This window comes from Mobula hypostoma, chromosome 17 (genome assembly GCF_963921235.1).
Source record: "Mobula hypostoma chromosome 17, sMobHyp1.1, whole genome shotgun sequence".
Lineage (NCBI taxonomy): Eukaryota > Metazoa > Chordata > Chondrichthyes > Myliobatiformes > Myliobatidae > Mobula > Mobula hypostoma.
Window position 1 is genome coordinate 61,907,926 of NC_086113.1, and position 17,626 is coordinate 61,925,551.

The window sequence follows — 17,626 nt, forward strand, 5'->3', positions numbered from 1 at the left end:
TATTATTATATTATTTTCCCTAACTTCCGCCACCTCCAACGGGATCCCACCACTAAGCACATCTTTCCCTCCCCCTCTCTCTGCCTTCTGCAGGGATCGCTCCCTACGCGACTCCCTTGTCCATTCGTCCCCCCGCCCATCCCTCCCCATTGATCTCCCTCCTGGCACATATCTGTGTAAGCGGAACAAGTGCTACACATGCCCTTACACTTCTTCCCTTACCACCATTCAGGGCCCCAAACAGTCCTTCCAGGTGAGGCAACACTTCACCTGTGAGTCGGCTGGGGTGATATACTGCGTCCGGTGCTCCCGATGTGGCCTTTTATATGTTGGCGAGACCCGACGCAGACTGGGAGACCGCTTTGCTGAACACCTACGCTCTGTCCGCCAGAGAAGGCAGGATCTCCCAGAGGCCACACATTTTAATTCCACATCCCATTCCGATTCTGACATGTCTATCCAACTTACTAACTCTTCCTTCAGTTAGTCCTGACGAAGGGTCTCGGCCTGAAACGTTGACTGTACCTCTTCCTAGAGATGCTGCCTGGCCTGCTGCGTTCACCAGCAAATTTGAGATATAGATAAAAATCAGATAGGGCTTAAAATTTTCTTTTGAGCTTAGAGCTTTGCAAACAGGAACCCAATACCATCAGAGAAGAAGTTAGCATTATCTCCATAAACAAACCTGACAGAATTAGAGATAAACACAAGAAAGTCTGCAGATGCTGGAAATCCATAGCAACACACACAAAATGCTGGACTGAACCATTTAAAATATTGAAGGAGACAAGAGATGAGATTTCTGGTGCCTTGACCAGCATCTTTGTGTCCTGTCTGGGCACAGGTGAGATCCTGGAAGACTGGCAAGTGGCTAATGTAGTACTGCTATTTAAGAAGGTGCCTTATAGACCAGTAAGTCTCTCATCAGTTGTAGGGAATTTTCTGCAGAAAATTCTTAGGGATAGGATGAATGAGCATTTGGAAATCAATGGCCTAATTAGAGAGAGCCAGCAGGATTTTGTGCAGGGCAGGTCATGTCTTATCAATTTGATTGATGTTTTAATAAGGTGATGAGCGAGATCGCTGAGGGTAGGGCAGTGGATGTTGTCGACATAGATTTTAGTAAGATGTTTGACCAACTCCCTCATGGGAGGCTAATCCAGAAAATTAAGATGAATTAGCTGTTTGGATCAGAACTGGCTTGCATATAGAAGACAGAAGGGAGTAGGTGAAGGGACTTACCTACAGACTTGGAGGTCTGTAATTAGTAATTGGGTCTGTAATTCCACAAGGATCTGTGCTAGGATGTCTGCTGTTTGTGATTTATATAAGTAACTTGAATGAAAATGTAGATGGGTGAATTAGTAAATTTGCAGATGATACAAAGATTGATGGAGTTGTGGATAGTGTAGGAGACTGGGAAAGAATACAATGCAATATAGTTCAGTTGCAGATATGGGCAGAGAAAAGGCAGATTGAGTTTAACCCAGATAAATGTGAGGTGTTGCACCTTGATAGGGCAAATACAAGGAGACAATACACTGAAGGGTAAGATCCTGAACAGTGAAATCTTGGGATTCAAGTTCATAGCTCCTTGAAAGTAGCTACACAGGTCAAAAAGGTGGTTAGGTCTTATGGAATGCTTGCTATTAGTTGAGGCACTGAGTTCAAAGATAAGAGGTTACGTTGCAACTTTATAAAACTGTTTGGAGCATTGTGTTCTGGAGCATTGTGTTCTGGTCTTCACACTATAGGAATGATATTGAAGCTTTGAAGAGAATGCAGAAGAGGTTTACCAGGTAGACACCTGGTTTAGAGGGCACGTGCCATCACAAGAGGCTAGATAAACTTGGGTTGTCTTCTCTGGAGTGGCGGAGGCTAAGGGGAGATCTGACAGAGGTTTACAATATTACGAGAGGCACTGATAGAGTAGACAAAGAATGTCTGTTTCCCGGGGTTAATATGTCTAACACCAGAGGGCATGCATTGAAGGTGAGGGGGGTAAGCTCAAGGGAGACGTGAGGATTGTTTTTGTACTCAGAGTTGTGGATGCCTGGAATACACTACCTGGTATGGTGGTAGAAGCTTTTAAGAGACATTAGATGTAAGAGATGTAAGGAAGATGAAGGGATATGGACATTGTGTAGGTAGGAGGGATTAGCGCTTGGGTGTTTTCAATTTGCTTTTTTAGCTGGCTTGGCAAAACACTGTGGGCCAAAGGGTCTGTTCCTGTGCTTAACTATTCAATGTTCTATTGTGAACTTGCAGGCTCTAAAATCTGACATTTTCTTCTGAGCACAGTTGTGCACTTTTGTGATAGGCATCCTTCTTCAGTACTTGTGCCTGTAAAATACTGTCATTTGTTTTCCACTTTTACTGTACAAGTATTCCTAATTTGAGCAGTACACATTTTCTCCTGTTATAACTGAAATCAGTACAATGGATTCCAGTTAATTAGGGTACATTGGGACCAGTACCTTGGCCCAATTAAGTGGCTGTCCCAATCAGTCGAAGTTTCAAGAAAGTAGCTAAAAGGGAATTTAAAAAAACAAATGGAGTAACAAATTAGGTATTTAAATGAAATACAGAACAAATTAGAACACTACCAATACTACCACAGTACTATAAAACTGTGTATTCGTTTCCATTATTTAGCAGTGGAGAAATTTATCCATGTCATGTTCTTTTGACAGTAAGTGAATCAGTGCACCTGGTGTAGATAATAGGTTGCCTTCATACAATGCTGTCGATGATTGCATCCTCCATCTTCGTTAACATTTTAACATTCAAGATTATTGTAGATAACTTCAAATTCTCTGTAGTTTCTAACTTGAAGCAGTGAAATAGTTTCATTTCACTCATCAATTCAAATGCTTGAAACTACAGTGAGCAAAACAGTTCTGAATTGTCTTACTGTTTATTTCTCATCAACTATTGTGGCAAAATTGCTGCTTTTTGAACACAAACACACACAACTGAAGCTATTTAAAACCTGTTCGCTTGAAGCATGATATTGTGTCTAATGGCCATGAAAATGCATGCGACTGATAACTAGTTAGAAAGTGTTTGGCAACAATCTCCTGACCCAATTAAGCGGTATAATATTCCAAATAAACAAAGGGAATTCTGGTTATTTTCTTGATTACTTTTTGTTCTCCAGGAGTTGTTTCAGAAACCAAAATCACAGAAGAATAGACGTAAAATGTTCATGTTTGACAAACTATTAAATTCAGTTTAGAAATAAGAGTAAATAAAAGTAATGCAGTGGGACTAATATGTACAAATATTCAAATAGACTCACAGCTAAGATAAAAGCATGTGAGATCATAACAAAATAATTAATAAGTTGGCTACAAGAACGTTATATAGAGATTACAGTCAGTTATTCAATCAGGTTAAGAGTGGCATTGCTTTTTTTTCCAGTGCCAGGATCACTGTTCACAATTTTGATAAGTGATATGGAGCAGGAAAAAAAGTAATAAAAATAGTCTCAGATACTCCCAAATGTAAGCAAATATTCCTGAAAGTTCTCACTGCTGTCAATCTGACTGCTCTACAACATTGAGTCCTGCAGTAGCATCAACTGTTGGGGAATCTACCACTGAATCTGCATTCATTACCTCCACTTACTTCAGTGGAAAGGACATGCAAGTTACATTTAATTTACATTTTGAACTAATTGGTTTAAGCTAAATACCTTCAATTGCTATTCACTTTCCATGGCTAAGTTTTACTTATTAATTAGAATTTTTAAAAAAATTAATAGAATGGCTAGTTTGTTATAATTTTTGAATTATTTATTTGTTAGCAGATTTGATAGCTGGCAAACATGAGGGTATGATTTAGCTGATTGCTAAAGCATTTCTTAGGGAGATGGGTACAAGATCTTACTAGTTACAAATGCAAAATATAACATTCTTGTAGACAACTTATTAATTATTTTGTCGTGATCTCACATGCTTTTATCTTAGCCATGAGTCTATTTGAATATTCATACATATTAGTCCCACTGCATTACTTTTGTTTACTCTTATTTCTAAACTGAATATCGATAAAATATCTAATAAAGTGTTCGGGAGAAATGTGGGATTTGCAACCATTTGATGGAGTGATTAGGATGCATTCAAGAACATATATTAAATGTAGTCACACATTTATCAAGAGTTAGTTCCTAACACAGATCCCAATTCCACCTGAGCATCTATGGGAGGAAATGAACAGTCAACATTTCAGGTTGAGACTCTTCACCTGGACTGGAAACTCGAGCAGCCAGTGAAAGGTCTGGACCCAAAATGTTGATTGTTTAATTCCCTCCAAAGATGCTGTAAGACCCTTTGAGCTCCTCCAGCATTTAGTCTGTTGTTTCAGATCCCAGCATCTGCAGTCATCTGTTTCCCCAGTTCCACCTGAAGTGGATTTGCTGCAGACAAGTTTGCTATCTCATTAATTACTCGTATGCAAATTTCCTAAAACAAGGAAATGCAATGAGTTTGAGGATGACTATGATGTTATTAGTTGGTTTGTTTTCTTATGCAAATAAAATCTAAAACACAAAAAGACAAAAATTACTACAAGTTACAATAAGAAATATAATAAATAAATAGAGCAAAATAGTTACACAGATGATGTACCTCGTAGTGTACTGAAATCCTGTGCCAGCCAACTGGCTGGAGTGTTCAAGGACATCTTCAACCCCTCACTGTTACGGTCAGAGGTTCCCACCTGCTTCAAAATGGTGTCACTTACACCAGTGCTCAAGAAGAGTAGGGTCAGCTGCTTCATTGACTATTGACCAGTAGCCCCCACATCTACTGTGAACAAATACTTTGAAAGACTGGTCATGGCTAAAATTAACTCCTGCCTGAGGAAGGATCTGGACCTGCTGCAATTTGCCTACTACCACCACATGTGTACAGCAGGTGCAATCTCAGTGACTCACAATCCAACTGTGGACCACCTGAACACCAATGCCTCTATCAGGCTGCCGTTTATTGATTACAACTCAGCGTTCAACACCATCATCCCTTCAGTACTAATCAACAAGCTTCAAAACCTGGGCCTCTGTACCTCCCTCTGCCACTGGATCCTTGACTTCCTCAAAGGGGAAGCCACTGTCAGTGCAGATCAGTAATAACATCTCCCCCTTGCTGACCATCAACACAAGCATACATCAAGGATATGAGCTTAGCCCATTTTTCACTCTCTCTACATTCAGACTGTGTGGTTAGGCATAGCTCAAATACCATCTATAAATTCCCTGATGACACCACTGTTGCTGACTGAAATTCAGATGGCAACAGGGAAGCATACACGAGTGAGATGGATCAGCTGGTTGAGTGATGGTTCATCCTCTTGAAGGACACTTTGTCATCAGCCTCTGAAACAGAGATCACAGGGTCACCAAATGCTGTGGGTAATTGCACAAGCGTAGTGGTATTCTCCCTTTCAAAACGTGCATAAAAGGTTACTATGGAGTGATGCATCACGTCCATTTATGCAGTTGGGTTTCACCTTATAGGAAGTAATAGCATGCAAACCCTGCTATAGTTGTTGTACATGCAACTGTGTCTCTAACTTCACACAGAATTGCCTTTTGGCTCTTACAATGGACTTCCACAGGTCGTACTTGGATTTGTTATAGGGCTCTGAATCACCAGTCTTGAATTGCTAGATCTAGCACTCAGCAGACTGAGAATCATCTGGTTCATGCAAGGTTTCTGGTTCATAGGATGCCTCAATAATTCCTAAAGTCTTGCTAAAGCAGGATTTGAACTACCTTCACAATGATTCCAGAACCTAAGATGGAAATAGTAATAATATATATCAATATTTTCCACTTTTAATAATTTTTATCTCATTATCTTCCATTTGTTCATAGCTTTTACCCATGGAGCTCTAAGCTACCTCCAATGCTTAAAGAAAACTTCACATAGAAGTGCTCTATTAATGAATGGAATACGCAAATGTAAGATGTGACAAACCAGACAAGTTTACCTGAAACATCATTTTAATAACTAAAAAGCATTTTGTGTTAATAATTTCTACATAGCAAATTAGCTGTGATGCACTTAGATTGCTATTTTTATAATTGGATTAATACACCAGGACTTTTAAAAACGTTAAATGATCTACCTGTTTTCCAGATCAGAAATGTCCGTTTGCAACTTCAGGTACCATTTCTCAGCCTGGCAGAACAACTGACGCAGTAGCAGCACGTTAGTGTAAGTGGTGTTGATGAGCTCGGACTCTACCTCACTATGAACAACAACCTTCAGTCCATCTAGAATTTCTGTCACTTCATCCACAGTAAATGTGTCTTCAGTCAGTCTGGTACAAAAATAATAAATATTAGATATAGTATTCCTAAATCATTAAACATCCCTTTATATTACTTTAAAACTGAAATCAATTTTTATATACATACATTAAGCTGATATTATGATATCAGCTATTGCCCGGTTGAGATGGTAAGGAAATACTAGAGTACCTTTTCCATTGCCAGAATTAAGCCAGCAGCCAGAATATATCCAAGAAGATTTTTTTCCCTCCATGTTCTACCTGAACTTTAATCTAATATTTTTGTACATAACTGAACTTTGGAACTTATCTAAATAAGAAAAGAAAACTGACATAACCGAAGTGTCATTCAGTCCTGGGAATATCAATAGCAATGGCTTTGAGATGTTGAGTCTAAATGTCTTAAAACTGTTGCTTGATAGTTTTCTAATTTACAGATTTGCTGTATGCATAGAAACAAAACCAAGCAACTCAGATTATAGGAAAGACTTCCCCAAGCTCCACTGAGTAATTAAGTTTTAGAGTAACTGTTTTGAATTTAGATGCCAGTTAAGGTGTTATTACTTTGGATAATTGTCCTCAGATAATGAGTGCTGGTTTTCCTTAGACCAGTGCAGTTTTTGCAGTAATGTTAGACAGGCAATTCCAGAGCAATGAACAAACAGCAATATAGTTTAACATCTTGGCAAAAGGGTGTGCCCAGGACATTGCTCCTAGTTTTTTTTTTCCAGCAGTAGAAACCACAGGAGAAGTCGCAGTCACGATAAACTTGTTTAATCTGCAAAGAACATCCTATTTAATCAAAACTGTAACCACAGTGTGGAAATGGTGGGACAGCTATTACATCATAAATAATACTTATCAAACAAATTTTCTGCTGTAAAAATGAACGAGAGATTCTGCAGATGCTGGAAATATGTTGCTTTGCTGTAAAGAGATGTCAAGCTTATTGAGTGGCAGTTGAATTTTACAAGTCATACATGAGCAACAATAAGCATTTAACCTGCATAGCCTATTCCATCACTCAATGTGATTATGGGTTTTCTGCAGAAAAGTAGTACTGAGATAAAAGATCATCATAATCCTATCAAACAGTAGAGCAGGTATGAGGGGTTCAATGGCCCTTTTCTATTTTATTACATTCTTATCCTGATCAAGCACCCAACTTCATGTAAACAATAATCTATTACCCTTCCACGAATATATCTCGCCAATAAAATCCCAAGTATCTTAAACTTCAAAATGATTGAACATCAACACAGCTGTTAATGGACGGGTTCCAATTCAGTTCCACCCTTAGCTTGAGGTTTAGATTATGAGGACACTCAGTCCTCGTTTATTGTCATTTAGAAATGCATGCATTAAAAAAATGATACAACGTTCCATCAGAATGATATCACAAGAAAATACAGACAAACCAAGACTAAAACTGACAAAACCACATAATTATAACATATAGTTACAACAGTGCAAAGCAATACCATAATTTGATAAAGAGCAGACCATGGGCACTGTAAAAAAAAGTCTCAAAATTCCGATAGACTCGTCATCCCACGCAGGTGGCAGAAGGGAGGAACTCTCCCCGCCAACTCGCCGATGCAGCACCATTGGAAGCACCCAACCGCCGCGGACTGTGAGTCCGTCCAAAAACTTTGAGCCTCCGACCAGCCCCTCCAACACAGCCTCTCCGAGCACCATCCTCTGCCAAGTGCTTCGATCCCACCCTGGCCACCGAGCAACAAGCAAAGCCGAGGACTCGGGGCCTTCTCCTCTGGAGATTCTGGACCACACAGTTACAGCAGCAGTGAAGCAGGCATTTCAGAAGTTTCATCAGATGTTCCTCCATGCTCTCACATCTGTCTCCATCAAATCAGGATTGTACATGGCACCCGACTTGACAAATAACAGACATCACCACCGGAGTGGCCGCTGTGAGCTGCATCGCGCTGCCATCTTCTTCTTTACCTACAAACTTTTACCACCATAAATCGGCAAGTTGTTTTGTTATGTCACCCCTCTTGCTGTGAAACGGGGACCCCTCTTTTCCCTTATTAGGGAAAGAGAGAGACTGTGATTATGTCAAATTACCAGGTGAACAGGATACTGCGCAAGTCTGTATCCTTACTGATGCTTTGTTGCACACTTGAGTGCTCGCTGGAGGGTGCAGATGCTATTTTGCTGATGGGGGGGTCATCGCTTTGGTGCTGCTTATGCATGAGAGGGGGAGCTGGACGGGCTTTGGAGCTCTAACATTTAATTGTCATTCATTCTTTGGGGCACTCCTCTGTTTTCATAGATGTTTGCAAAGAAAGTATTTCAGGATGTATATTGTATACATTTCTCCGACATTATTGAATTGATTTACTTGTTTTCTAACTATATTCGGTATATGTTCCTATTAATAAAGATATAAAATAATTCTATTAACTGTTTTCAGGAGGCTATTTTTTGCCTTATATAATTGTAAAAAAAAAGGTTTTATCATTGATTTTTCTTTTCACATTCAAAACATCAACAATTTTCAGATTTTCCATTGTAAGCTGCACAGTCTCTGCTTCATGCAAATAGAATAATAGAATGGCATAGTACAAGAAGCAGCCTTTCGATTGATTATGTCCTTCCTGGACAAATTAGTTCCTCTCTCTAGCCCCTCCTCTGTGGCTTTCCAAATATTTCTTTATTCTACAGTACATTTAGCCAGACTACAGTGAAACTCATCTGCACCACATCTACAGGCAAATTAAGTCAGTCTATTTTTGATTAAATTCTGCTGTCTTCCTCATTGTTTGCTTTAGAACTGCTATATCCTTCTCCCCTTGAATCCTTCCGAACATTTATTAACTTTAAAATCTTTGCAATTGCCCCATTTATTTTTTCAGCCTAAACCTTTGCAATGTACTCTCAGAGAATACTTTATTGGGTACAACTGTACATCTGCTCATTAATGCAAATATCTAATCAGCCAGTCATGTGCCAGGAACTCAATGTATAAAAGCATGAAGACATGATCAAGAGGTTAATTGTTGTTCAGACCAAACATCAGAATAGGGAAGAAATGTAATCACAAGTGACTTTGACCATGGGATGATTGTTGGCACCAGGCAGAGTGGTTTGAGTATCTCAAAAGCTGCTGATGTCCTGGAATTTTTCATGCACAACAGTCTCTAGAATAAGTAATGGTGCAGAAAAAGAACATCCAGTGAGCAGACAAAAACACCTTGTCAATGAGAGAAGTCAGAGAATGGCCATGCTAGTTTAGGACAACAAGAAGGTAACGGTAACTCAAGTAACCACATGTATCAACAATGGCGTGCAGAAGAGCATTTCTGAATGCAGATGCTGAACCTTAAACTGGATGAGCTACAACAACAGAAGACCACAAACATACACTCAGTGGCCACTTTATTAAGTATAGGAGGTACCTGGTACCATCTAGGTGCCACAGTAGTGTAGTGGTTAGCGTGGTGCTATTACAGCACAGGGCATTCCGGTGTTCAGAGTTCAATTCTGGCACGTTCTGTAAGGAGTCTCTGAACATCCTCCCTGTGGAATATGTGGGTTTTCCTTGGGTGCTCTGGTTTCCTTCCACAGTCCAAAGATGCACTGGGTAAGTTAATTGGTCAGTGTAAAGAGTCTCATGATTAGTTTGGGTTAATTGAGCTTGTGGAGTTGTTGGGGTGGCGTGGCTTGAAGGGCTGCAACAGCCTACTCCACACTGCATCACTAAATAAATAAATAAATAGATAGATAGATAGATCACCGAGTGTAGGTGGAACCAGTTCCAAGGATACTGCTTCTGCCTGTCTCAGTACAGTATCAGAAACCACTTCCCTCATTCACGTCTTTATATGTCACTCGCTGATGTTCATACACTTATAGTAATTTGCATACAACCCAAAATAATTCAGAGACTACAGTCTTTACTAAATTCTCAATTTATAATACTCCACCAACAGTAAATTTTGTCTAATATGAACTGCAAGAATTGGATTGTCCACTTACTCTTTCATATTCTTTCAAGGTATACTTCATACTACTAAACATGCCTGGTTTGCATTGATCTGACCTTCCTGCCCAACCCAATTCATAACCTCACACTTCTTAGCTTTAAGTAGTTATGTGCTAAACATTCCTTCCGACACCTCACTTGAGGTGTGTTGATGCTGGAAATGCGGTGAGAGGTTAGATAGTAAGTCATCTGGCTGGGCTAGATGCTAACACTAGGAGTATCCGAATTGGTCAGAATTCTGAGCAATGTTTGCTGCTTAAAAACAAATGACCACCTCTCCATCCCTACACACCCATTTCTGCAGACTCTCCAGAAATAATGAAATGTATTGAGATCTAGGAAATGGAAGGATCCCAGACCTGAACAGCCACTGCCATTTTACATTTTGTTTATAAGATGTTTACAATATTTGACTGAAACCTATTAACGTAAAGATATGGTGACAAATAATCCACGGTCAACAGGGAGGCATCACTTAAAAAAAAATGCCTGAGCACTAGAAAATTTAAAAGAAAACAACCCATAATGGTGTACCATTTTGGATTTCACACATATATTTCTTGGAATATTTAAAACTAGCATAGCAGGGCTACATGCTAAATCCCAATATTGTAAAGCAAGATATAAGACTACATTTTATCACACTATATTTAATGTATAGTGGGATGGTGATATTACAAGACCAAAACTAGAAAAGAAATATTCTATTTGCCTGTCAGACATAGCATGAACACTGGACAATATAAACCCATGTTTTGTCTATATATTTATCATTTTTTAAAATTTTACATCTTCAAAGAACAATCATCTTTTACATTAAAACACCCTGGCAGCTTATTTACAATTACATAGAATGTATAATATTCATTCTTTCTTCTCATCATCATTGGATAATTATGCACACCTGCTATCCTTCAGATCTTGAAAGCAAGAATCGACGGTTTTCAATCTCAATGCTCTTTTCGAACGAGCAAAGCGCATGTAGCTGATTACTGCATTCTGATGATGTTCATTTAATCCCAGCTCAGCCTGAGAAATAAAAATACAAACTTAATTTCCTATTTACAGAAAATCAATGGTTAATTATTTTATGCAATGGCATAGAGTGACAGAGTACTACAACACAGGAACAGGCTCTAGTTCATGCTGTTCCAATCTTCTCTCTAGTCCCATTTACCTGCAATGTGACAAACTAAATCAGTGACTAACACTATTATACCGAAAAAAAGATTAAATGTTTAGGCAGAACGACTCAATATTAGCTACACTGACAAGGGTATAAATGGCATAGTTTAATCCCCTCATAACCACTGGCTTCAGCAGCAAGAGATCACAAACATAAACTCAGTGGCCACTTCTTTAGTGTCTTGACCCACCGGATGACGGACTTTCTCCTCAAGAACGCTTACATCGACACTTCAGTGCAGAAGGGTGGAATTCCCGGAGTGCCTGGAATACACTGGAGTAGTCACCCCGCTGACCAGGAAGGTGCAAATGGGGAAGGGAGACCTGGTCGTGATCTCACCAATGCGTATGGATCAATATCCTACAAACTGGTGGAGTTTACGCTGGACCAACACCATGTTCCCAGAAAGATCAAGGACCTCATCATGAACTACTACGGGAAGTTCAGACTGAGAATCACTTCTGGAGCTATGACATCAGGCTGGCATAGGCTGGAGAAGGGGATTATAACTGGGTGCACAATCTCCATTATTCTCTTTGCCTTTGCCATGAATATGCCAGTTAAGGCAGCTGAGGCAGAGTGTAGAGGGCCGCTGACCAAGTCCAAGGTATATAAAATTATGATGGGTATAGATAGAGTGAATGCCAGCAGGCTTTTTACACTGAGGCAAGGGGAGAAAAAAAACCAGAGGACATGGGTTAAGGGTGAGGGGGGAAAAGTTTAAAGGGAACATTAAGGGGGGCTTCTTCACACAGAGAGTGGTGGGAGTATGGAATGAGCTGCCAGACGAGGTGGTAAATGCGGGTTCTTTTTTAACATTTAAGAATAATTTGGACAGATACATGGATGGGAGGTGTATGGAGGGATATGGTCTGTGTGCAGGTCAGTGGGACTAGGCAGAAAATAGTTCGGCACAGCCAAGAAGGGCCAAAAGGCCTGTTTCTGTGCTGTAGTTTTTCTATGGTTTTTATGGTGTTCGACAGCCCCCGATCAGAGCCTTTATGGATGACCTCATTGTCACAACAACATCAGTTCCTGGCAGCAAGTGGATCCTCCAGGGCCTGGAAAAGCTCGTTGCATGGGCAAGGATGAACTTCAAACCAGCTAAATCTAGGTCCATGGTGTTGGAGAAGGGCAAAGCGGTGGACAAGTTTTGTTTTACCTTGGATGGCACTACAATTCTATCTATCACCGAGAAGCCAGTCAAGAGCTTGGGGAAGGTCTTCGACTGTAGCCTCAGAGATGCAGCTGCCATCCGATCAACTTCCAAGGTTGAGAGCTGGATCAAACAAGCAGGAAGTGGAAGGCACAGGAAGGGCTGGTGGTAGCAGAGTCCCGGCTGAGACACAGGGCTGTGGTGGGGACAGTGTCAACTGGGTGAGCGGGTCTGTGCTCCGTTTCACAGCCTCGCTATGACAAGGCCAAAGGCAAGGACAGACACCAACTAGTCCTGGAGGAAGTGCGGGCTGGCATTGAAGAGGACAAGAATAGCAGGATGGTGGGCATGCAGCAGCAGGGAGCATGGACAAGGTGGGAAGGTGCGCTGGAGCAGAAAATCTCCCGGTCTGACATCTGGCAGGCAGAACCCCAGCGCATTAAATTTATGATCCAAGCTGTCCGTGATGTCTTGCCAAGCCCTGCAAATCTCCATGTCTGGGGCAAGAGCGATATACCAGCATGTCCTCTCTGTCCAGGAAGAGGATCACTGGAGCACATCCTTAGCAGTTGCCCTAAAGCCTTGGGGGAAGGTCGCTACCAGTGGCGTCATGACCAGGTGCCAAATGCAGCGGCAGAGGGCATTGCGATGGCCATGACCAACAGCAAACAGAGTGGTCAGAGGAAGAACATCTCCTTTGTCAGAGCCGGAGCACAGCCTCTACGTCAGCCCAGACCAGCATCATCATCGGGCCTGCTTAGCACCGCAGCAGACTAGCTGCTTCAAGTTGACCTGGAGAGGCAGTTGAAGTTTCCCGATCAAACAGCAACAACTTCACTGAGGCCGGATGTGGTCATTTCTTCAGTGTCCTCAAAGCAGGTTGTCTTCATCGAGTTGACGGTCCCCTGGGAGGACTGCATTGAGGAGGCAAATGAGCGGAAGTGGGCCAAGAAACAGGAGCTGGTGGAGCAGTGTTGGAGGGCTCGCTGCGAGCCCATCGAAGTAGGGTGCAGGGGTTTTGCCGGCCGCTCACTCTGCAGAGTCTACACCCTACTTAGCATCACTGGGGCCGGCAAGAGGAAAGCTATCAGGACCATCACAGAGGCTGCTGAGAGAGCCTCCAGATGGCTATGGATCAGGAGGGGTGATCCGTGGGCCAGTGCTGCTGGGACACAAGCTGGGGTCTGATCAACCCCAGCTGGGTCGCCTGGGCGAGGGTGTATGATGTTGAAAGACTCGAAACACCCGAAGACCCCAGGTTACATCACTGATGATGTGTCCCAGCGCATCAGCAGGGTGTATCTCAGAATCATTAGATACAAGAGATACCTAATGTACAGGGGGTACCTAATAAATTGTCCATTAGTTCCAAGAATTTAGAAACCACTGTTTCTAAATAACTCTGATATCAAAGATGTTTGGAAATATATTAAATGCATTATGAGTGAAAAATTTAAAAAATATTAACTCATTATTTTACTTAATGAAGTTAAGAAAAAGCACCTCTCTAGTGAGGATGGACAACCCCGTTCAAATGAACATGGGCACTATTATGTTGGCAAAAAGCTGAGGGGCAAGATACAAAGTCCATCTGGCCTTGCAACTCAGTTAAGACAAAAGAACCTTCCCAGAATACAACTGAGAATCAAGGGCCAAAGCAGAGACCAGAAATGCCAGCATCTAACTTTCAGCCTGCAGCATACTTTGGAGTTGCAGTGGGTGAAATTGCCTGAAGCTTTGACTTGAGCACTGCAATTAGACAATGGCACACTACAAGATCACCAACCGAACATTAGCCTCCATTGTTTTTCAACTTCTAACAAATGGTTGGCACAGGGTCAGTGGGCCAAAGAGGTGAGAAGTTATTTTTTTAATGGAAGTATGTTAAAGCCATCACATTTTCATTTGTTTTCAAATAACCACTACACCCAGTTTATGAACTTTAACATCAATATGTTTAATACTTATTTTTTTGTCCACCCTCTCAAATCCTTCTAATTCATTTTAACTATTACTAACTTCTGTTACTTGGTAATAAATTAGTATCATTAGAAAATATCACATCAACACATAATACATTAACTCTCCTCTTGGCAATTCATGGAATCTTAAAAAGGAAAACCACAACAAATCCTTCAGTATATTAATAGTCTACCCTCAAAAAAGTAAGATGTTTTACAGCAACACACACAAAATGCTGGAGGAACTCAGCAGGCCAGACAGCATCTATGGAAAAAGAGTGCAGTTAATGTTTCGGGCCGAGACCCTTCATCAGGACTCATCAGGGTGTTTAAGATTTTGTTTTCTTGTTGCTAAAAGTTTTCAATTCAGTCAGTTTATTATTAATTCTATGTGTTAAAATTTACATGCATAACTTACAGGGCAAGTTCCAAAAGTTCAAGTACAACTACTAGACAAACCAAGGGAACAATAGATTTTTTTGTCACCTCTATGGGATTAAAATTGCTTTCTCTTCTTTATTACCTTTTAGAAATTTTTACAAACAGACAAAGTGAGCACACAAATAGATGTTATAGACATTGTTGCTAGGTGACAATGTCTGTCTTGTTGGAGATAATGTAGAGCAATACAACAAGAAATACTGGCAGAAGAAGCATTGAACAAAGGCTTATTTGATATTGATCTATAGGATTAACCTTGTTGTGACTTTTAGCACCATACTATCATGTAGTAGATGCAAGATGATGGCAATTTTGAACAGGCAGCCAGATTTGTGAGAAATGTTCCACAGTCCTTGATTGACAAAAGCAAAATGTCTTGAGATCAAAATAGTACAGATGTACTGCTGATGTTGCTCCGAATATTCCTCTTTGGGGCTGACATGTGGTGAAGATCATACCTTTAGATGGACAGAACCAATAATTCATATCATTTGACCATAAGACATAGGAGCAGAATTAGGCTATTCAGCCCAACAAGTCTGCTCCAGCATTCCATCATGGCTGATTTATAATCCCTCTCAACCACAATCTCCTGCCTTCTCTCTGTAACCTTTGATCACCTTACTAATCAAGAACCTATCAAACTCTGCTTTAAATATACCCAATGACTTGGCCTTCACAGCTGTCTGTGGCAATGAATTCCCCAGATTCACCACCCTCTAACTACAGAAATTCCTCCTCATCTGTGTTCTAAAGGGATGTTCCAGTATTTTGGGCTATGTCCTCTGTTTTTAAGACTCCCCCCACTATAGGAAACATCCTCTCCATGCCCACTCTATCTAGGCCTTTCAATATTCGAAAAGTTTCATTGAGATTCCCCTCCCCCCAATTCTTCTAAACTCTAGCAAGTACAGGCCCAGAGCCACCAAACACTTTTATTCCCAGAATCATTCTTGTCAACTTCCACTGGACCCTCAACAAAACCAGCACATCTTTTCTTAGTTAAGAGGCCCAAAACTACTCACAAGTGCAATCTAACCAATGCCTTATAAAGCCTTAGCATTATAATCTTGCTTCTATAATCTAATCCTCTTGAAACAAATGCTAACATTGCATTTTCCTCCCTTACCATCAATTCAACTTGTAAGTTAACCTTTAGGGAATCCTGCACGAGAAGTCTCAAGTCTCTTCACGCCACTGATTTCTTAAAATTCACCCCATTTTACAGTATTCCTTCTACCGAAGTGCATAACCATATACTTCCTTGCACTATATTCCAATTACTATGTCTTTGCCCACTCCAAGTCCTTCTGAAGACTCCCTGATTCCTCAACACTACTTGCCCCTCCATTTCTCAGATAATGATGAGTTTGAGTACAGAGAGGAAATTAAGAACCTGGTGGCATGGTGCAAAGACAATAACCTATCCCTCAACGTCAGCAAGAAGGAGGAATTGGTTGTTGACTTCAGAAGGAGTAGCAGACCGCACGACCCAATTTACATCGGTGGTGCGCAAGTGGAACAGGTCAAGAGCTTTAAGTTCCTCGGGGTCAATATCACAAATGACCTGACTTGGTTCAACCAAGCAGAGTTCACTGCCAAGAAGGTCCACCAGCACCTTTACTTCCTGAGAAAACCAAAGAAATTTGGCCTGTCCCCTAAAACCCTCACTAATTTTTATATATGCACCATAGAAAGCATTCTTCTATGGTGCATCACAACCTGGAATGGAAGTTGTCCTGTCCAAGACCGAAAGAAGCTGCAGAAGATCGTGAACACAGAGCAGCACATCACACAAACCAATCTTCCGTCCTTGGACTCACTTTACACCGCACGCTGTCGGAGCAGGGCTGCCAGGATAATCAAGGACACGACCCACACAGCCAACACACTTTTCGTTCCTCTTCCCTCTGGGAGAAGGCCCAGGAGCTTGAAGACTCGTACAGCCAGATTTGGGAACAGCTTCTTTCCAACTGTGATAAGACTGCTGAACGGATCCTGACCCAGATCTGGACCATACCCTCCAAACATCCAGACTGCCTCTCGGTTTTTTTGCACTACCTTATTTTCCATTTTTCTATTTTCTATTTATGATTTATAATTTATTTTTAATATTTACTAATTTTTACTATTATTAATATTTTAATATTTAATATTTGTAATCCAGGGAGTGGAAAGCGCAGAATCAAATATCACTGTGATGATTGTACGTTCTAGTATCAATTGTTTGGCAACAATGAAGTATAAAGTAACATAAAGTAACATTTATCTTCACATCATCCACAAACTTGGTCAGAAAGCCATCAATTCCGTCATCCAAATCAATGACATACAACAGGAAAATATCAGCGAGCAGCTCTTTGGCCACTGTAAGAAGGCAATCAAGGAGGACCACAGTAATGTCTGGTCCTGTGGGAAACAGCAGCGAAAGCACTCTGGAGTTATTGGTATCATTTCTGTCTCCTTTCTTGAAACTGTTCATGTATGACTTTGTGACTGAAGTTCTTGCTTAAGTTTTAGAACCTCAACAGTGATTCCACTTGCTTCAGAAGCCTTGTCATCTTTTAGTTGGCATA

The 17,626-nt window shown here is 40.8% G+C and overlaps 1 protein-coding gene and 1 long non-coding RNA gene across 2 annotated transcripts in view; one reads left to right on the plus strand and one right to left on the minus strand.

Annotated features, from left to right (window-relative positions):
- Positions 1-17,626, minus strand: part of lztfl1 (leucine zipper transcription factor-like 1) — a 97,855-nt gene that overhangs the window by 64,210 nt on the left and 16,019 nt on the right. Inside the window, exons 2-3 of the mRNA XM_063069387.1 lie at positions 11,211-11,335; positions 6,133-6,327 (exon numbers count right to left, since the gene is read on the minus strand). Coding sequence (XP_062925457.1) covers positions 6,133-6,327; positions 11,211-11,335 — 320 coding nt within the window. The remainder of the gene's footprint in view (positions 1-6,132; positions 6,328-11,210; positions 11,336-17,626) is intronic.
- The window catches only part of LOC134357758 (uncharacterized), a 38,604-nt gene continuing 35,297 nt past the window's right edge, over positions 14,320-17,626 (plus strand). Inside the window, exon 1 of the long non-coding RNA XR_010020720.1 lies at positions 14,320-14,502. This is a non-coding gene — a long non-coding RNA (uncharacterized LOC134357758). The remainder of the gene's footprint in view (positions 14,503-17,626) is intronic.